The sequence below is a fragment of the Bufo gargarizans genome, chromosome 7 (assembly GCF_014858855.1).
Source record: "Bufo gargarizans isolate SCDJY-AF-19 chromosome 7, ASM1485885v1, whole genome shotgun sequence".
Lineage (NCBI taxonomy): Eukaryota > Metazoa > Chordata > Amphibia > Anura > Bufonidae > Bufo > Bufo gargarizans.
In genome coordinates this window covers 55,466,938-55,488,640 of record NC_058086.1, presented here as the reverse complement: position 1 = coordinate 55,488,640, position 21,703 = coordinate 55,466,938, and the positions used below count along the sequence as shown (strand labels likewise).

At 45.4% G+C, this 21,703-nt stretch overlaps 1 protein-coding gene across 5 annotated transcripts in view; it reads left to right on the top strand.

The window, feature by feature from the left end:
- RABGAP1L (RAB GTPase activating protein 1 like) overlaps nucleotides 1–21,703 on the top strand; it is a 327,249-nt gene that overhangs the window by 273,183 nt on the left and 32,363 nt on the right. The window contains exon 1 of one of the 5 annotated variants that reach the window (XM_044301801.1): nucleotides 10,130–12,060. The exons of 3 other annotated variants lie outside the window; for them this stretch is intronic. In XM_044301801.1, coding sequence (XP_044157736.1) covers nucleotides 11,950–12,060 — 111 coding nt within the window. In that variant the 5' untranslated portion in view covers nucleotides 10,130–11,949. Of the gene's footprint in view, nucleotides 1–10,129; nucleotides 12,061–21,703 lie in introns of those variants that run through there. One more of the 5 variants, XM_044301798.1, reaches the window with a different exon arrangement.

Here is a 21,703-nt window from a genome sequence, read left to right as displayed (position 1 = left end):
AGGGGGCGTGTCTCAGCTCTCCCTATCACAGCTCAGGAGGCAGTTGAAGGATGAAACTGAGCATGTGCGGCCATCTCAGTGAGCAGGTCAAAGAAATAAGAGACAGACAGACAGCAGGTGGTGCTGTACAGATACATTTGATTGAATAACTCAGTGGCTATACAATTTTTTTTTATTACATGCAATTACAAAAGTATTCAGATCCGGGTGCTGTCTTGAAAACTAGAATATTTTTTGTGGGAAAACCTTTTTTTAAAAATCCAACAATATTGCTTCAGGCCCAAAGGCCCTATTGATGAAGCCCCTTTTTTTGATGATGCGGTATGCCAGACCTTGCAGGGTAATTATGTGTGAGGTCACGGTGTGAGCAATAGGTGGGCCGAGGTAAGTACAGTTCTGGTTACTCATGGTTATGTCGTCCCTGGGCAGGCTCGCATAAGTGAAAAGGAGAACGGCACAAGGATTCTCTGGGGCACACTCTGGTGTAAGGGACACTGGCCAGATGGTGGTTGGAGGTGCCCTTGATGGTCTGTATTAATGTGCCAGTGGCAATGTCCCTTGTAATCGTGACGCCAGTACCTTTTATATGGAGGTACAACCATTTACCATAGTGTTAATAGAGGATCGGAGTCTGAGGCAAGCAGGGCGAAACTCCAAATGGCACTTTACTGATGATGACTCTTGATTACAATACATCTACAGGCATTAAACAGTCTCTTGATATAATCCGGCATTAGGCACAATCTCCCATGTATATGGGGAAAGGGAAATGCAAATCCTCAATGAAGTCCCGGCTCTTGTAATACATAAGAAGCTACTGCTCAGACTAGGCTGGTAATAATGAAAGTCTAACACTGGTCACAACTCCGGCCTGGTCCTAATCCTTGAATAAAAAGGTGCTTTTCTGAATCCTGAAACTTCTATTCCAACGCTGTTCTGACAGTTGGCCTGACTGTCCTCAGGATTTAAACCGGAGATGTAGATGCTCCAAGCTATCTCCTACACCTACTACAAAGGTGCCCAATATGTCCTCAGGTAATGACTATCCTGCTAATCCTTTGTCTTGCATGAACGTGATAATTCCTTATATACTCGGCTGTATACATTTTAGACATTGGTCACCCTGGAAGAGCGATCTATAGGAGTGGATTGCTCACCTCTAGTAAGAATACTTGCAGACCTTAACCCTGGGCTGTGGAACCGACAGGGACAGAGCAGAGAGGCCAGGAAGGGGCCTCCCTCCAGATATTCAGCTACATGGCTGCTGCTTTGTAGGCTCATGAGAGAACTGCATTCAACTGAACTCTCACTTGGATTTACCTGAGCTCATCTGCACTGGTCTGGATTCACCTCAACCAGGAACTGAACTGAACTGCACACACGGCACATGACTGCACAGCCTAATTTAGGTCTGAGCTAAGCTATTTATACACGCTGACACTGCTCCATCTAGTGGAGAATCGAGTGTAGTGCACCCTGACTAGGCCTGTATAAATGATATTTGCATGTAAAATCACATTGTGACATGGAGAATATGGACGGTGATAAAATACAAAATACAGGCATATCATATGACATTGATGCATGATAATAGCACGTTTGCGGGGCCACGGTTACTTGAGTGGGACACTGCAATGAGTCCTGCGCCTGCTACATTGTGGGAGTGACTGGCTCCACACTCGTATGGTGTTCAGGTCTTAATAAACCTCCAATGTGTTTATAAATGTTTTTTTTTTTTTGCTTATTCCTTATGAGAGAGTCTGCTTTGGACAGTTTTTTTTATTTTAACACCCATCATTTTAAGGAGGACCACCAATCAGATACTGATGACCTATCCTGAGGATAGATGTGTGCCGTCCGCATGGTTTGCGGCCCCATCCAAATGAATGGGTCCGTATCCGATCAGCAAAAACTGTAGTTTGGCGTGGGGGTCATCAGCTGCATTGCAGAATGTTCTCTGCAGATGGCTGTTCTCAGTAAATCAGGACATGTAAATTGCAATCTGTCATTCATTTCGTAAGTGAGTCCGCACGGTATTTTTATCATAGCAGTTTTGCAGCAGGTCAGACAATTTAGATTTCAGTTAAATAACTATTTTGAGGGTTTTTGATAGCTATTTATTTTTTGCTATGTTTGCTGCTTATTAGGCCTCTTTCACAGCGTCCGTGAGGAAATCTTTGACAAGATGGCCAGTGGTTCATCTGTGAAGATGTCCGGTAAGGATCCGAGTTTTGTCCATGTGTCCGTGTGTCCGTGTGTCCTCTGTATTTCCTGGAATCTGCTATTCTGAAAATGAATCTTCAGAGCATCTTCTAGCAACAATCCATGACCAAAAACATGGATGCCATGCATGTTGTGTCCATGGTTTTCATGAACTCATAGACTATAATGTCCATAGGGGATCCGTAAACGCGGACAAAAATAGGGCATGTGGCCGCGGAGCCATTCGTGTTTCATGGACTATTCACGGAGATTCTCAAATATTTATTTTTTCAGTTATCCATGGATGACACATGGAGAGCAAAAAACAGACACATGGACCAAACAAGGATTCTTCACAGTGACAACAGGTGGCAGTATTCCTCCAATACTAATCCTGGGAATACATCATAGCCCTGGTTTGGGATAGGACCCAATTATAATGGAAGTCAATTGCTGGGTTGTAAGAGGAAGAAATCAGAAGTTTTTGGACGTGGCAAATGCTGGAAAGTCTTTCCACCACTACCAGCAATACAGCTTCACCAGTTGTCGTACTGGATTCTTTTTTACATTACTAAGGCGGTTTCTTATGGTATAGTACCAGTACTCCATTGGTTACATGCCTGTATCGTTCCAGAATCATACCTGATCACCTCTGAGCTGGGGGTCTCACTAATTGGACCACAATGAGCAAGAAAACAGGGGTCCGCCATTTGTATGGAGCAGTGGTTGCACATGCACACCTCGATGGGACCCTCCCCAACAGGTATGCACATGTCTGCGATGACTCCACTCAATTTCTATGGGACTTGCGGAGATAGCCAAGTACGGTGCTTTGTTTTGCTATCTTTGTCGGTCCCATCGACCTTGAATGGAGCGACTGCATTCAGAGCAACCACAGCTCCATTCAAATGGGAGATGCAAGATCCCCATTCTTTTAATTATTGGCGGTCCACAAGTTATAATTCTGGTTAAACCTGGTGCAATATGGAAACAGTGAAACCTCTTTGAGACAACCACCCAACATTGCAGTGAAAAGGTCTTCTCATAGAAGAAGCTGAAATCCATTACAGAAAAACTTGGGGGCACAGGGCTTCTGTCACCCCACTAAAGTAATTTTTAATTTTTGGGCAACTTAAAATCCTTATACTGCGATTTATCAATATATAGCGCTCATAGCCTTTTTCGTTAAGTAGTTTCTTCAAAAACCGCACTTTTATAATATGTTAATTACCTCTCTACCAGCAAGTAAGGCGGCTACTTACTGGTAGCAGCCGCATCCTCCTTTCAAATAAACGCCCCCTCCTCCTGCTGATTGACAGAGCCAGCGAGTGCTCTCCTCCTCTGGCTGGTCCTGTCTGCGTTCTAAATCTCGCACCTGCGCCGCACAGGTCTTCAGTCGGCGCAGGCTCACTGAGAGGAGGACGCTCGCTCGGCCGCTCCATCCTTAATGCGCCGATGACGTCACATCTACACCCGGCGCATGCGCACTGAGAAAGGAGCGAGCGTCCTCCTCTCAGTGCACCTGCGCCGACTGAAGACCGGTGCGGCGCAGGCGCGAGATTTAGAAGGCAGACAGGGCTAGCCAGAGGAGGAGAGCGCTCGCTGGCCCTGTCAATCAACAGGAGGAGGGGGCGTTTATTTAAAAGGAGGATGCAGCTGCTACCAGTAAGTAGCCGCCTTACTTGCTGGTAGAGAGGTAATTTACATATTATAAAAGTGCGTTTTTTTAAGAAACTACTGAACGAAAAAGGCTATGAGCACTATATATTGATAAATCGCAGTATAAGGATTTTAAGTCGCCCAAAAATGAAAAATTACTTTAGGGGGGTGACAGAAGCCCTTTAAGACCGGCGTTTTAGAGGCCAGCCCAAACTGGCAGTGGATCCGCCATAGTTATGTAGAGGCGCCGGCTTCTGCATAACTTTGGCGCTTCCAGTTCTAAATTCTGCTTCCTTACTGTCTTACACTTAGACCTTTTTCTACGCCTACAGGCATAGAAAATTATGAATGAGACGGGCCTGCCGGTCTTGCCACGCCCACCATTATAGACCTGGTGTGCGCGGGGAAAAGTCGCAGATAGCGGCGCAACTAACCGATAGATAGCGCCGCTATCTGTGCCTGAAATACGCCTTATCTACGCATATTTCAGCATAGTAAATGGCCCACTTGGTCTAGATGGAAGGTGGTCTAGGCCACGGATGGGCAAACTGCGGCTCTCCCGCTGTTGTAAAACTACAAATCCCATCATTCCCTGCTGTAGGCAGACTGGGCATACTGGGAGTTGTAGTTTTACAACAGCTGGATAGCCGCAGTTTGCCTATCCCTGGTCTAGGCCATCAGCAGTCCCTGTCCAGGTTTTGTTTCGGAGTTAAAAATGGAGCCCCCCTTCAAACAAATAGCCAGCCTGGTATCCCTCAGATATGTCTCTGTATAGCTTACTGGACTGTTGATGGTCACTGCCTCTTTGCACCAAGTCCTTTCCGGGACTTAGATATTGAGGTCATCAATATCAATTCCGATCAGCTGTTCAAAAGGGTTTTCTGAGACTTTTCCTCAGGATAGGTAATCAGTATCTGATCGGTGGAGGTCTGACACCTGGGACCTTCGCTGATCAGATGTTTGAGAAGGCACTGGTGCTCGCTGTAGTCCTGCGGCCTCCTCTCTGCTCACCGTGTACAGCGCCATACATTTCATAGCACCTGTGCTTGGTATGGCCGCTTAGCCCCATTTACTTTAATGGGCCTGAGCTGCGTCTAGACCACGGGACCGAGGAACGTGATGTCACATGGCCGAGGCAAAGCTGAGAGAAGACAGCGGCGCTACTGTACTTACCGTAGCTCCAGTTATTTTTTGCGGACTATTCTCTTTTTCTCATGTGTTTTTACTAGTAAGTATATGATAAAGATTACATTTTATATATGTATTCGGCTGTTGGTGCTATTTTTGTAAGTTTTACAGCGTTATTAGTAATCTGCCCCCATACGTTCTGCGTTAGGATATTAAACCTGAATCTCTTTACATGCAGATGGCTCCAAGGACCAAGAGTCAGTGACGCTTATTTGCATGGATGCAGATTAGCGGACGCATAGAGTAATGGTCTATGGCTGCTTTTTTTAATCAGTCGAAACCCAAGCAGCAGGAATCCTGCGATACATGAGACTCTGTACTGCAGCTTTTCATCAGTGGGGGTCAATAGATATGTAAAATCCCTGGACCTTTATGCCACTGGTTTCAGCTACACCGCACCTTGAAACTAGGTTTGGGGTAGAGAATGAAGCTGTGTGGAGAGCAGATCACCAGAAGCCCGACATCTTTAGGGTAACAGGTTTCCTCAAATCCACAGGATGCTGTTGTAAATTTTGCAGACAATATACAGTGGTTATAAAAAGTCTACACACCCCTGTTAAAATGTTAGGTTTCTGTGATGTAAAAAAACAAGACAAAGATTAAATAATTTCAGAACTTTTTCCACCTTTTAATGTGACCTATAAACTGTACAACTCCAGTGAAAAACAAACTGAAATCTTTTAGGTGGAGGGAAGAAAAAATATAAAAAATAATGTGGTTGCATAAGTGTGCACACCCTCTTATAACTGGGGATGCAGCTGTGTTCAGAATTAAGCAATCACATTCACAATCCTGTTGAATAGGAGTCAGCAGACACTGGCCATCATGTAAAGTGCTTCTGATTCACCCCAAATAAAGTTCAGCTGCTCTAGTTGGTCTTTCCTGAAAGAGACTCGTTGCAGGAGGCCGGGAACCAGGCAGGCGTCATCATGGGTATGAAGGAATTGTAACATGGAATATTTGTGCAGCAAATCCATTGCACTTGTACTAACCCTTCCATGTAGGAGCTGCAAGGCCCTAGTGTTTTGCGCAGCAGAGAAGCGCCCAAAAAACTGTGTCTGTTTTTTTATCCACCCTGTGTCATCCATAGTCCACGGACACTGCTCAGCTGAAAATTCATTTCCAAATCATCTAGTAGAAATGATCTGAGAAACACGGATGCCACAATGAGTATGTGGTTCACTGATATCTGCAACAAACTGGGCCCAGCGATATAAATCGCCCAAAAGATCACATTTTGAAACGCCTCCCGGAGGAAACCATTCTCCAGCCGTCCCCTAGAGGGCAGAGCTGCACAGTCTCACGTATGTTTAGACCAGACACAATACGGCTGAAGATTCATTGCAAAAAGGTGAGCAGATCATTGAGGCCGAGTATTAGCATGTACTTTACCTCCGTCACATGGCTATCATTATTATAAATTCCATGGCGCTGCACATCAAGAGGGGGTTACACATACAGAATGTAAAAAATACAAATACGATAAACATGAACCTATTAAACTGGCACAGAGGGGGAGCGGACCCTGCCCGCGAGAGCTACTCGGACCACGTGATGCTGCATCGTGAGAGCGCTCTTGGAGATTTCAATATCAAAGAAACGTTGATATGTAAAAAAAAATTAAAAAGTACTTTCATGTTCCTTCTTATGGATATCAGTACGTTTTGAACTCATTAGCATTTCCAAAGGCAATTTGTATCACACGGTCTGCGGGTACCAGGTTCCCTTTCATATCCTCCTCTGTATGTGGCTGTGTTAGGCATAGTGGTCTCACAGTGCCGCGTTCGCCTTTGTCCGCCTGCACACCTGGACCGTTATCTTGTCTCGTGTATTTTTATGATTGCAGGGATAATCACAGTGGTAGCCACAGAGCAAAGCGGAAGCCGACTTTATATAAAGAACGGAGAACCACGTAGTCTACCGTATCAGCCCGAACTGACTACAAACAGAAGGTTGATGTGGACGTTAAACAGGTTGTCGGACCATAAAAACTTAATAGGTTAAAAAAAACTATAAAACAGTAGTTTTCAGCCTCGCTGCTCCTGTTCCTATGCTTCCCAAGTCCCCGTCAGTCTCTACTTTCTAGTCCTTCCAGACTCATGAAATGTGACCGCTCAGCCAATCAGGTCCACAATGGTGACCAATCCTGGTGAGAGATTGGCTGGGTGGTAATGGTGAGCGCAATAGCATAAAATGGTGGGCTCCCTTACGGAAACCCAGCAGTCCACCATTTATAGTCAGTGGGATCTCGCGTCATTCCATTGTTCTGCCCCTTGACGATGCAGAAGAGAAATATATGGCGCTAATGTGAACAAACCTTTAGGGTCAATGAGCCAGAATTCTGGGTTGGAATACACCGTGCAAATGTGTCACACAACATTTCTGTTTTAGACACTTTTTTTTTTGCTTTTCCAGACACTTTTAAAAAATATCTAGAATTAGGGTTGTGACTTTTTTTTTTTTTGTTGCAAAATGTGCCAGTTATTTGGGGAAAAATACTGGTCCAAAGTAAATTATCCAAGTGATGGTGTAAAGAAGAGAAAAGAGTCTAACCTGTGCCGAGGTGTGCCAGATCTTTCCAACAGCACGATGCGTTTGGCGCATTTTCATCCTACCTCCTATAGGTTTGGGTAATCTTTATTTAAAGGGATTTTACGGGCCTCGTAAATTGATGACCTATCTTCAGGAGAGGTCATCGGTATCTGATCGTGGGGGTTGGACTCCTGGTAAATATCACACCGATCAGCTAATTGAAGAGGCCAGCCTCTTCCTAGGTCGATAAAATCACGTACATCGGTCACATGGCCTAGACTCAGCCCAGTTAAAGGGGCTGATTCGTGCATGGCAAGGGCTTTTTCAGCAGATCCGGGGATGTACCGGGTCTCTGAATGGGAATGCTAGGCGAAGGCTTCCGCCTAGCAGTGAACCCGGTGACGTCACCGGGACTAATAGGCGGGCTTTAGCGCTGCCCTAGCCAGTAAAACAGCCTAGGGCACCAATAAAGCCCGCCCATTAGTGTCAGTGACGTCACCGAGAACATTGTTGGGCGGAAGCCTCTGGTGGTATTCCACGGACACTGGGTCTGTGGTGACGCCATGGAGGTATGCCCTTTTTGTCCATGACTACAGATTCCTCACGCACATTTTAGTCTTTGGGACTATGAAGACCACGGATGCCATCCGTGTTTGGTTTGTCGTTTTCACGGATTATGGATACTAATTGTCATCATAGCAAGGTCCATGAAAACGGATGACACACGCACTACAAACCATGGATGAAACATGGATGGATCACGGACAGTGTCACGGATGAAACACGGACCGTGCCATCATGGAGATGGGGGTGTGAATGAGGCCTCACATGGATTTGGAATGTTTTACAAAAATGTGTGCCGAACTGGTTGTCCCCACTTTACCCGAAGCTATACACCCAGGCCGCATATTTTTTTCTTTTTTTCTTTAGATGCCAAGGCTTTGCTTCCACTGGTATGGTGGATTTAGTTTATAATGATATGAATGGCGACCAGCGGACCCCATTATGGCGTCTGTCAGGATTCCGTCAAGGTTTCTGTCGTTTTTAGGGCAAGAATAGTGCTGCAAGCCACAAAGAAACCCCTGGCAGAATGCCAAGGCACAACACTGCATTCCTTTTTGCTGAAACCCTAAGCTTTTCATTCATTCATTTCAAGTTCTTCCCCAAATTTCACCTGTAGACAGCTTTTCAGTTGCTGTTCTCAGTGTTAGGCCTCATGCACACGACCGTTGTGTGTTTTGCGGTTCCGCAAAACACGCTTGGCGTCCGTGTGCGTTCCGCCATTTGCGGAACTGCACGGACAGCCATTGCTATAACTGCCTATGTCTTGTTTTTTTTGCGGACCACGGAACGGAGCAACGGATGCAGACAGCACACTGAGTGCTGTCCGCATTTTTTGCGGCCCAATTGAAGTGAATGGTTCCGCATCCGAGCCGCAAAAACTGCGGCTCAGAATGCGGACCAATACAATGGCCTTGTGCATGAGGCCTTAGAACGTAAAATATCTGACGCCACTCCTGTGAAAGTTCACATTTTGTGCCCCAGATATAACATTTATTTTTCAATAAATATCTGTGCAATGATTGTTATACAGCGCACATTTCTGCACATTTGTTTTTCCACTGAATCACGCATACGTTTTTCCATATAAAATGATAAGGTAAATATTGTGGCTGCTCCTTGGAAGCTGTATTACTGGAGTATTGAGGTGAAATATTGGGCTTCAGCGAGGCCAAGATACCATAACGTGTTCTGTACAAGCATACAGAAGTGGCTTCATCTTGTGGGGGCCTCATGTGTTTGAGTGAGATAGATATTAGATGGATAAATGGATATAGATATTAGATGGATAAATGGATATAGATATTAGATGGATAAATGGATATAGATATTAGATGGATCGATATATGGATGGATGGATAGATAATTATTAGATAGATATTAGATGGATAGACAGAGATAAAAAGGGATAGATACGGATAGTAGAAGGAGAGGTAGATAGATGTGGGAGGTAGATAGACAAAGCTAGATAGATAGACATGAGATGGATAGATAATAGATAGATGGATGGATATTAGATAGATAATTATTACCGTAGATAGATATTAGATGGATAGATAATTATTACCGTAGATAGATATTAGATGGATAGATATGAGAGATTTTTCTGTAAATCCCCCACATAAGTGTATTATATCTATTATTGCTCTCTTGCGATGTGCTATTCTTATTCTGACAGATGACACCGTTCTGATCTGTCTAACCCTCTCCCATCTCGTCTCTTGCACTTTACCTTCCTGGAGCTTCACATTTTAAGCTAATCCTCGGCGCCGTCTTCTTGCACAATATTACACAGCCATCATAGACTGCCATCACCTGACTTCTGTAATATTTCACCTCTGACAAACCCCCCTCCCCCCCCCCCCTTCCTCTTTTTTTTTTTTTGCGAGCTGTAGCTTTAAGGAAATGGTGATCAGTATCAGTACTGCTTGTCTCCCCTCCCCCAGCCCTTGGTCACAGAATGCCATTTTTTTCTATCATTAACCAAGCCGAGGGCTTATAATATGCCGCCGGTCCTGCCTGTTTGTGAGGACCGTGTACCCAGCTGCCGGGCATCACCCTGACAGGCTGAGGGGAATAGTAGGAGGCAACGTCTCCTGCAACAGGTGCCATGCTGCCGGTGTGCATCTCATGAACAGCCAGGCTCTGCAAGAGGGATTGCGCCGCGAACATCATCTTTCCAAGGGCTCGGAGACAGGATTTTCCCATTTTCCTAGCCCTGCTGGCAGTGACGGAGCCTCACGTCTTGTGGGAGGGAGCAGCCTCTCCCAATGAGATGGGGACAGCAGACAGGTGCTTTGTGCTTTCGCTACATCCTGGTTACACCGCACGTCTCAGCCCGAACGCTGTCCTCGCTGCTTGTCACTAAACAGTCGGAGAGGATCTCCGTGCAGTCTTGTCAAGGGCGAGGCAGCAGCTCCAGCTGGAAACCAGCACCCAACCAGTTAACGCTGTAATCTCCAGGATGTCATCAAATATTTCATTTTCAGCCTATTAAATGCCTCCGTGTTATCGGTATGGCAACAGAGTATCTTCCTGTTCTCCGCCTGCACAAACTATGGAGATTACCGCCACCGACGCTGCTGCTGCTACACTGTACATTATTATCCTTGCTGCCTTTTTAGCAGCCCATTGAAATGCAAACGATCATCATGCCTCTGTGCAAATATTGGACCTGATCTCCAGGAAAACGCCTTCGGAGGAAACCACAAGAAGGATGAACGTGCAGAGAAAGTGAAAATGTCATCCTGTTTGTACTGCAAACTAAGGAAACCTCAGAGTTTTGTAGCTGTTTGGTAGAAGAGGGGACCTCCAGGAACGTTGATGTCCACCTTCTCCTTCTTTGAACTCCTCGATCTTACGGACCCATCACTTTCTGACCAGCAGTGCTGCAAAAAAAAAATATTTTATCCAATAAATTTCAAGACAATTTATGCATTTATTGTTAAATTTTTGGGGGAAATGCAACACATTTTTGTATTGTATGCATTAGGTTTGTGTTTCAATCATCTCGGACCAATTTTTTGATTGTATGCGTCAGTTCGTGTTTTAATCATCTTGGACAAATTTTTTGATTGTATGCGTCAGTTCGTGTTTTAATCATCTCGGACAAATTTTGAATTGTACGCATTTAGTTTGTGTTTCGATCATCTCAGATGTCGAGTGGCAATGACCTGTTGATTGTCTGCTTGGCATATACTCTTAGTATCTTGGTCCTTTTTGCAGAGGCTACCACCTTGTTTTCCTTAGAACAAAAATTCTACGCAAAGAACAAGCTGATGTAGCAATCCCAGGCTTTCCAGACATTTTTTGAATATTTTCACGGTCTTAAGCTCCCTCCTTCACTAATACTCCTCAGCCTTGAAGAGACTGATTCATGCCTTGTGTTATAATTGTGTGTTGGTTACTGCTATCACCCCATAGTCATCCTGTAACACATGACACCAGTGCGACTGACTTCTCTACCCTCAAGACTTTCCATTCAGATGAGAATATTCTTCCTCCACTTGGAAACCTGAAACTGAGGACCCTCAAGCCATTAAAGGTCTTGTAGACAATACACGGTCTGTGAATGGGATCCAGGTAACGGTGTCCCCTCCCAGAAACCCACCTGCTCATTCACTGCAGAAGTGAAACTCCACTTTACTGAAAGCTCAATTTTGTTAAACCGGACTCCTCCCCTACGTTAGGACCTATAAAGCCAAGTAAGGAAAGGGGGTGTTATTACTTGTGACCCTCACTGACAAGCAGGTGGAATCTCCTCGCAAGTGTCCTAGGACATCCCTCCCTTTAACTGGAGTCGCCAAGATGATGGAAGAAATCTCCATTTCAATGGCCTATGATGCACACATCTTCAGCCAACTCTCGGATGAGGACATCTTGGCACAGCTAGTGGAGATCAGTAAGCCTAAACCTGTGGTAAGTTGGACTGATGGGTGGGAATTTGGGAATATTTTGGGAGTCTTTATTGTCTAGTCTCGGAAAGTGACTGGTCATGTCTCAATAGATGGAAACAGAAATGTAAACTATAGTAATGGAGAATTTAGGTTATGCGTTTTGTATGTGTTTATGATGTATAGTTGACAATCGTACAATATTTATTTATTTTTTAAATTCTATTACATGGTTTCTTCAGTTGAGATGCAGAGTATTAGGTCGGTATAAATTAGAGCGTTCCTCAGAAGACACTAATCCTAAAGTCTCTTTTTGTGCAACCTATTGCTCTCTGTAAAGAGCCATGGCTTGAAAGGCGATCTCTGTGTTCCTCAATGGTATTGCTGCACTTTTATTAGCGCATTTGACCTTTAAGGCTACCTGCACATTCTTTAGGCGGAAATCCCGCAGTGTAATAAAGTACTAGCAAAGTGCATGCAATTAGACAAGATCTCATGTATCATCAGTGTAGCTTTTTCGTTCCATGCGGAATTGACATGCCCTTTTCAATGCAAGGTTGAGATCTGCAGAAAAACCACACCAAAAACTGCAAGTAAATCATGCGGATTTGTGTGGAAACATCACCACTAAATAACTACCAGATTTTCCGTTTTTGAAACACTCTCCCATGTGCATGTACCCTAAGGCCTGGTTCACGCGAGATAGAGTAGCTGCAGATTTTCTGTGGCGGATTTTTGTTCGGCACATCCGCATCGTTGTACTGTACCAACAAAGGGAATCAGAATGTACAAAAATGCAACGTAAATTGACCTGCAGTGCGGATTTCAAATGTGCAGCCTGTCAATTTATACTGTGGATTTCACCCTTTGCAATGGAGAGGGTGAATCTTTTCCTTGGCAAAAAGTACATGTAAGGCCTCATGCACACGGCCGTTGGGCACCCGTGGCCGTATTGCGGCCCGCAAACGGTGGATCGGCAATCCACGGCCGCCGGCGGTGTGCACTCTGCATCACGGATGCGGACCCATTTACTTGAATGGGTCCGCAATTCCAGAGATGCGGAACAGAGTCATGGAACGGAACACCGGAAGCACTACGGTGTGCTTCCATGGTGTTTCTTTCCGTTGTTCTGCACCGCAAATAAATATGACATGTCATATTTTTTTGCGGTGCGGACAGACCACAGACCCAGTCAAGTTGAATAGGTCCGGCCCGCTGCACGGAACGTCCGCACAACAGCCGTGTGGATGAGGCCTAATACTTGTGGTTTTGTTGTTTTTATTTTTTTATTTGTTTTGTTTAGTTTTTTTGCTGGAGCATATTTTTCCTCTGTATCTTCAGTCATGTTTGAACACGGCCTAAGGCTACATGCACACAAACGTTGTTTGTTTCCGTGTCTGTTCAGTTTTTTTTCTTTTGCGGATAGGATGCGGACCCATTCATTTCAATGGGTCTGCAACAAATGCTGATAGCACACCGCGTGCTGTCCGCATCAGTATGTCCATTCCGTAGCCCTGCAAAAACAATAGAACACGTCCTATTCTTGTCCGTTTTAGGCATTGTTACAATGGATCCACAGGAAAAAAAACTAATGGCATACGGATGTCATCATTTCCTTTTTTTTTGCGGACCGCAAAACACATACAGGTCGTGTGCATGTAGCCTAAATCTGTTTTCTAACAAAAGATATAATGGAAATTGTAAAACTGAAACTACTACACAGGACATAACCTCATATCTGTTACCGTATATGTCCGAACGCTTAAAAGGCTTCAGATCATGGAACACTTGATATGAAACAGACTATTGTTCTATGTTATCAGCCACTTCATTCCTCCACCGTTATTTAGTGGGATCAGCAGATAGGTTGTAGACTACAGTAATGACACAGCCCTAGTGTCTTCTGTTCTGCTTAGTTCTGAAAACTTTTTGCACACATATGTTTGGATGTTGTATGATAGCAGATTTGGTAGTCCTTCAGCTTGGGTCATGGACTGAGGAGGGATGAAAAAATATTGACCGATATCTCCAGAGTTTATCAGGAGCCCTTATAATTCATCTTAGTTTGCAATCCTTGGCTTCATGGTCAGCCATTCATTTCAGGGACAGCTCCAGGCTTTATAGATATGTCCCTGGAAATGTCCTTGTATGCCTTCCCAACAGGAACATGAGTTGTCAGGGTGCTGCCACACGTCGCAGCACTGCTCCTTTTTAGATGCGGCTAAAGAACGCGTTTTTGCAGCGAAATATCTGCATTTGTGTTTCCTTTCCTTCCAGCAAAGGGAAATAAATCTAATGACACGCAGCAAAACTGAACGGCAATAATTACAAAATTGAGTAACAGTAATCTAATTTAAAAGGGGGGTTGATGACCTACCCTGAGGACAGGTCATCATCAGTATTAGATCTGCAGGGATCCAACTCTTGGGACCCCGCCAATCAACTGTATGAAGAGATTGCAGCACTCCAGCAAGCGCGGTGTTCTCTTTACTGTTCACCTGCTCGCCGTTGACATCACAGCCGCCAGCAGTGTAATTACAACTCCGCCACCCCATTCTCTTCAATGGGACGGAGTGTAACTACAACTGCTCTGTACCATTCAAGTGAATGGGACGGAGGAGCTGTAATTACACTGCTCGCCGCTGCGATGCCAACGGCGAGCAGGTAAACTGTGGAGAGAAGGCAGCGCTCGCACCATCTCTGCGTTCTCTTCATACAGCTGATTGGTGGGGGGTTGGGAGTTGGATCCTTCCTGATATGATATTGACCTATCCCGAGGTTAGGCCATCAATATGGGAAGGGTGGAAAACCCCTTTTAGCCTGCTGTGTGTTCTCCCTTGCTGGAAGTAAATTATACGTTTGCTTTTTAGCCACACCCAAAACGCAGCGCAGCCACAATGCGTTGCAGCACCCTTAAGATTACAGTGAATGGAGGCATTTGGGGATCAACTAATATAACCATGAAGCTTCGTGTCTTCATTCACTTCTCTGTGAGTGACATCCCCCATGGGTGCCATGAAATAGAACCGATGCAGGTTGTCATTTTGTAGCCTCCAGTAAGAAATTGTAACGTGAGTCAGTAAGATGCTTTAAGCTTGAGCAAAATCTTGCATGATTCAAGGTAGTATTGCTGACTTTAGACACCTGTAGCATGGATGTGTGGTATTGCAGATGCCTCTCCAGTAGCAGGTGACATACCTACCTGAGGCACTGGGTCCTCCTGTCTACTAAGGCTATGCTGACATCATGTTTGGCATACCTGGGGGAAAGCTCCATGCATGTACGCCATAGGGATCCTAATAGCAACATATACCACAATGTGCTTGTGTTTTTAGTTGGAGCATGAATGAGAAAAACCTGTCCCACCACAATGCCGAGTGTCCACTGGGCGTTCCCTAACAGTTGTGTGTCCTCTGCAGGGAACACTCCCAACCCCTCCCCTCTGCCTCTATGGGCTTCCTGGATGGATACCGGAGCACGGGGTTAGGGAGCATTTACTTTTAGGAAGGAAACTCTAGTAGACAAACCGCTAGTAGACAAAGGGTCAGACGATGGAGTAGGTATCCAGCAGAATGGAATATTAGGCTACTTGGAATAGATGAGGAATAATCAACATAGGGAAGTGTAAGTATCCCAGGGGTGATGTATGTGATGCTACAAGTTATCTTTCTATAACCCACAAATCACTAGTACATATGACTCCACCATTGTCCTCTTCTATGAGGTAGCTAAAAATTATGTTCCCCAAATGAACCTGTCCTAAAAAGACCCCATTTGGGCATCCTGACCCTGTTAGTGGGAGGACTAGACGGCTCCCTGAAGGAGCGAAAAATGTCCTGCATCTTTATGTTAAAGGGCATCTGTCAGCAGTTTTGTACCTATGACACTGGCTGACCGGTTACATGTGCACTTGGCAGCTGAAGGCATCTGTGTTGGTCCCATGTTCATATGTATCCGCATTGCTGAGAAAAATTAGTTTTTAATAGCAACAGGGGCGTTGACATTACACTTAGATGCTCTGCTCTCTCTGCAACTACCGCACCCTCTGCACTTTGACAGAGCCAAGCAGGGTAAATGTGATCACACTGGTCCTGTCAATCAAAGTGCAGAGGTTACAGCAGAGAGAGCAGAGCCTCTAGGTGTAATGGTAACGCCCCCGTTGCTCCCAGAGCCTCCTCTGCATATATTAAAAACTCCTTTTTCTCAGCAATGCGGGCACATATGACCTGGGCATCAGCTTTTGACCCTAGATCACAGGATTCATTTAGCGGGTTCCATGGACCCCTGACAGCTTCTGTCTCTCTCATTGCAGTGACTTTAGTCCCTCTCACAGTTACAAGAATAGAAATATTTTTAGCTTTGAAAAGTTAGGTAATTTTTTGCCAGACAGATGAGACCATACTTTTTGGAAATCTCGAGGTTCAGTGTTCAGACATGTTGAGGTAATTCCCCAGCCATACTTCCCCGTGTCTTGCTGCTGCAGCTGTGTATGAGGATAGTGGCCGTGTGGTCCTGTGTCTGTGGAACATCGCACTCAACTGACCTTAGTCTCCGCTGTTGTCAACTTTTTGTGCCATTATTGTATTGTGGATTTTTTATTTTTCCAGAATTAGGGCTCATGCACACGACCGTATATATTTTGCAGTCCGCAGAACACGGATCCACAAAAAATACTGATGACGTCTGTGTGCATTCCATATTTTTGCGGAATGGAACAGCTGGCCCCTAATAGAACTGCAGACAATAATAGGACATGTTCTATTCTTTTGCAGAACAGGACATACGGAAACCGAATGCACACGGAGTAACTTCAGTTTGTTTTTTTTTGCAAACCCAATAAAATAAATGGTTCCGCATACGGTCCACAAAAAAAAAAAAAAACAACTGACACGGAAAGAAAATACGTTCGTGTGCATGAGGCCTCGTGTGTAGCAATAGTGGCTACAGCGCCATCTATTGGTTATGTATTCATAAAAAATAGCTTCATAACTTTAAGGGGTTGTCTGGTCTAGAAAAGTAATTTCCAAACATGATCAGGACCCTCATTTATTAGAGAGTGTCCTTGGAGAACCTGTCGTGTCCAGTTGTCAGGGGTGCACTGTGCAATGCCTCGTTTCACCTGTGGTGGCGCAGCAGGGGAATTAAACGCCTGAATAATTACTCACAGGTCAATGCCGTTTCCTCACCGATCATGGTGGCTCCCAACTTGAGGGAATAAAACTCGCTCCCTTTTATAGAAGAAACTGGCTCATCCAGGTTGAAGGAGTCGGAAATGTTTGGCCGACAGAACTGGCGTGTGTGAATGCACCCTTAATGATCTATAGATATCAGATGTCCGTCCAGTCACACCAGACTGACCAGTTACTCGTCTGTGAAGGACCTGAAACTTTTCCGTTACTCCTGAAAGTGAATGCAGAAGAACCAGTGAGCAGCATGGAGGCCGCAGACAATGTCTCTGTCGTTACATCTCCTACAATGCTTTCAGACAAAGACTTTTACCTGTGGTTTTCTAACCTCCAATTATGACAACTGTTGACTTGAAACACAAGGCACCAAAACCACAAGGTACACAACCGGATTGTCGGGTGTGCAGCAAGCCCTGGGGACTGAGGCAAGGCAATAATAATCCAGCATGTTCCAGGTTGTTGGATTACCCAGGCTATAGATCACTATGACACTCCAGCTGGGGTGAAACCACTACTCCCAGCATGCACACTTGCGTATCTGTTTTCAGAACTCCAATAGAAGAGCTGGAGGGCCAGAGGTTGCTGACCCCTGCAATAGATGTTTTATAGAGAAGAAGCTGATTCTTATTAGGCCTCATGCACACGAACGTTGTTTGGGGCCGACCCAGACCCATTCACTTCAGTGGGGCCGCAAAAGATGCGGACAGCACTCCGTGTGCTGTCCACATCCGTACCTCTGTTCTGCTGCCCCGCAAAAAAATAGAACACGTCCTATTCTTGTCATATCACAGACAAGGATAGGACTGGTCTATTGAGAGCCAGACCTTCCGTTCTGTAAAATGCGGAACGCACATGGCCGGTGTCCGTGTTTTGCAGACCACAAAACACGGTACGGCCATGTGCGTGAGACCTAAAGAGGAGCCTCTTCTGACATGTTTGTTGTAGTAACTACTTACATTCCCTATGTAATGACAATTCTGTAGCGTCTATTCTTATGGCTCTATGGTGTTCCATTCCTTTATTATTCCTGCTAGAAGTTTATGAATACATTGCCAGTAGCTTGCAGTAAAGGTACAGCTGGGTGTTACCAGTTGGGGGGGAGTCCCTGCACAGTCTGACACCCGCAGCACTAATTGGACAGTCAGACACACCTGCTGCTGGTAACATCCAGCTGCACCTTTACTGCAGACAGCTGGCAATTTATTTGTAAACTTCTAGCAGGAATAATACAGGAATGGCACAACCGTGTTGCAGTCCTCTCCACAGTTTTCGTTTGCATCACGGTTGCCTTTGCTGGGTGAAAACCCAACCTTGGAAGGGTCCTTCGAGTTGATCACAGGGTTTCTTGCTGCTGGGACCTCAGTGAACGGACCTAATAGCAAATTTCAGTTCCCATACAGCGCCCCCGCAGGAGGAAGTGAGGCATTACACAGTTCCCAATGAAATCGGCGAATGTCCTTCTCAATAGACAATTTATTTTGAGTTCCATAACTGGATTCTCGAAAATGCTTTAAACCGTCGCTCATCTTATAAGGAAGATGTACGGTTTGATGGACCTGTATTTAGCTTTCATTTTCATGAACCTGTCAGAACAGAATATGATTATGACATTAAAGCTTTAATTGTGGGGAGGTTTTTTGCCCTACGTTTCCTGTCAGTTATAACACGAGAGCCAAGAATAAAACGATCAAAACCCCAACCCGTATTTTCACATAAATTGGTTAAAAAAGTGGAGCTTTTCTTTCTTCCTGTCTTCTTAGTTTTTCGCTGGGTTTCATTTTATGTTATAGTGTATATACTGTATATTTTTTTATGTATATATTTCCCCTAAAACGTCCTTTACTTTAAGAAAAGGAATCAGGATGGCGGTGAAGCGTTAAGACTCCTTACTAGTCCTGGGGTCATTGCTCAGAGGTGGAATCCAATCCGAAAAACGCAACCCGGCCCCATCGCAGCCTGCAGAAACCACTTCATATAATAGTGCAGGGCGACTATACTCGGGGTCAGGCCCCATGCACACGAGCAGATCTGATTGGTGGTGGTTGTGCTTTCCGCAAAATACAGAGGCGGTCTGTGTGCTGCCCGCATATTATTCTTAATGGGTTCGTGGTCCGCATTTTGCAGAACGGATAACAGATGCCGTGTGCTTTCTGCATCACAAAAAGAATGGCTGTGCGGATGCAGGCAGCACATGGGTGTTCTGTCCGCATCCTTTGCGGCTCCGTTGAGATGAATGGGTCTGCAAAAAACTTAGATCGGATGCGGACTGAAACTACGGCCATGTGCATAGGCCTATATACGTATCTAATGCGTATGGCCACCTTTAGACCTTAGGCCCCTTTCACACGGGCGCAATGCGTGAGGTGAACGCATTGCACCCGCACTGAATCTGGACCCATTCATTTCTATGGGGCTGTGCACATGAGCGGTGATTTTGACGCATCACTTGTGCGTTGCATGAAAATCGCAGCATACTCCTCTTTGGGCTTTTTTGTCCTTTAGAAATGAATGGGGCTGCGTAAAAATCGCAAGCAAGTGCGGATGCGGTGCGATTTTCACGCACGGTTGCTAGGTGCCGATTGGGATGGAGCCCCGATCATTATTATTTTCCCTTATAACATGGCTATAAGGGGAAAATAATAGCATTCTGAATACAGAATGCATAGTACAATAGGGCTGGAGGGGTTAAAAAAAATAAAAATAATTTAACCCACCTTAATCCACTTGTTCGCACAGCTGGCCTCTCTTCTGTCTTCATCTGTGAACAATAGGACCTTTGACATCACTGCGTTCATCACATGGTCCGTCACATGACCCATCACCATAGTGATGGATCATGTGACGGACCATGTGATGAGCGTAGTAACGTCATCAAAGGTCCTATTCCTCACAGAACAAGACAGAAGAGATACCGGCTGTAGTCTACACTACAACTAATCCAAACCTGAACTTCTGTGAAGAAGTTCGGGTCTGGGTACCACAGTAAGTTTTTTATCACGCGTGTGCAAAACACATTGCACCCGTACGATAAAAACGGAACATCGGAACGCAATCGCAGTCAAAACTGACTGCAATTGCGTTCCTACTCGCGCGGGTTTTCCGCAATGCCCCGGGACGCATCCGGACCTAATCCAGACACGCTCGTCTGCAAGGGGCCTTACTGGTTATCTTTCGTGTATGTACAGCGAGGACATGTACAAGTTCAGTATGGATGGAGGATGGGATTCGGAGTCATTTCCTCGTTTGAGCCCAAAGAACCCCAGTCTACCCCTGACTGCCGCCCATGCAGTCACTGGATTCCATGGCACCACAATGGCAGCGCCAGCCAAATCACCACAGCCCGGGTTATACCTGTGCCCTGGACAGCCGACATTCTGCCTGCAGAGATGGGTGAACCTGGCCTGTTGTATTGTTTGCGTCTGACACAATCTAAGGAAACGCTGTTGTCTCCGCGAGTACAGGAAACCTGCGTTACGTCAGTCATAACACCCGTTAGGGAAAAAAAAAAGCCTCACAACAAAGGAAAAAAGACTAAATGTGTAGCATCTGACTTTCCTACACATGACCGGATATTCACGCTGCTTTGAAAATGTTATCTGAACGTTTTGCTCCCGCAGCAGAAATACTGGGGTGATGGTGAAGTAGGTGACGAAGAGTTAACCAGTTATACGATGCAGTAAATGTGCAGAGCGTCCCTGAAGTCTGGAAACTGCCCAGGTGTTGTAGTCCAAGGGTTAAACGTACGAGAGCAGCTCGGGAAGTGCTCTGGTAAATGAAGCTTGTGCCAGTCAATTACCCTAAGCTGTTCTGTGTCACCGAGAGACAGCGAAACTGGTAGGAGATGCCCTCTGCAGTAGCCACGAGAGGGTAAATATTGGGGTGGGAGAGCTGGAAGTTCAGGATAGCCCTGTAGGGTCAGTATAACTCGCTCTGCTGAACTTCCAAGATCAAGATACATGTGTAAACGGATACCGACCAGTCCTGGGACTCCACAAACAAACAGGCGCTCGGTTACTTAGCAACGGAACTACTACTCCCAGTATGCTAATGTGACTTAACAGATTGTGGAGATGTGGTTGAAAGGGCCATAGCAGAGTTGAATGTGTCATTTGGGCACAGGTCCACACAATCGTGCGCATGACTAAACAAAATTGAGCTCGGCTACATCTGTGCATCTAGTGCTCTGTTCACATCTTCTCTCTGGAGGAGTCATTGCAGGATAGACGAAGTTGGCGCTTGATGGACCCCAGTGAATTATAATGAGGTTAAAAAGCCAAAGGAGGGACAACAGAAGCGGCACAGCTCATTGTCTAGACTAAGCCACAATTCTAACTTGTCCAATGGCAATTTATACAGTACATGCCCTATCCTGCCCAGTACCCCTTGTGCCCCCACACAGTAGTCATTCCCTCTTAGTGTCCACACAGTAGTTATGCCCCCTTACAGTAGTGCTACCCCCTTAGTACCCCTTACAGTAGTGCT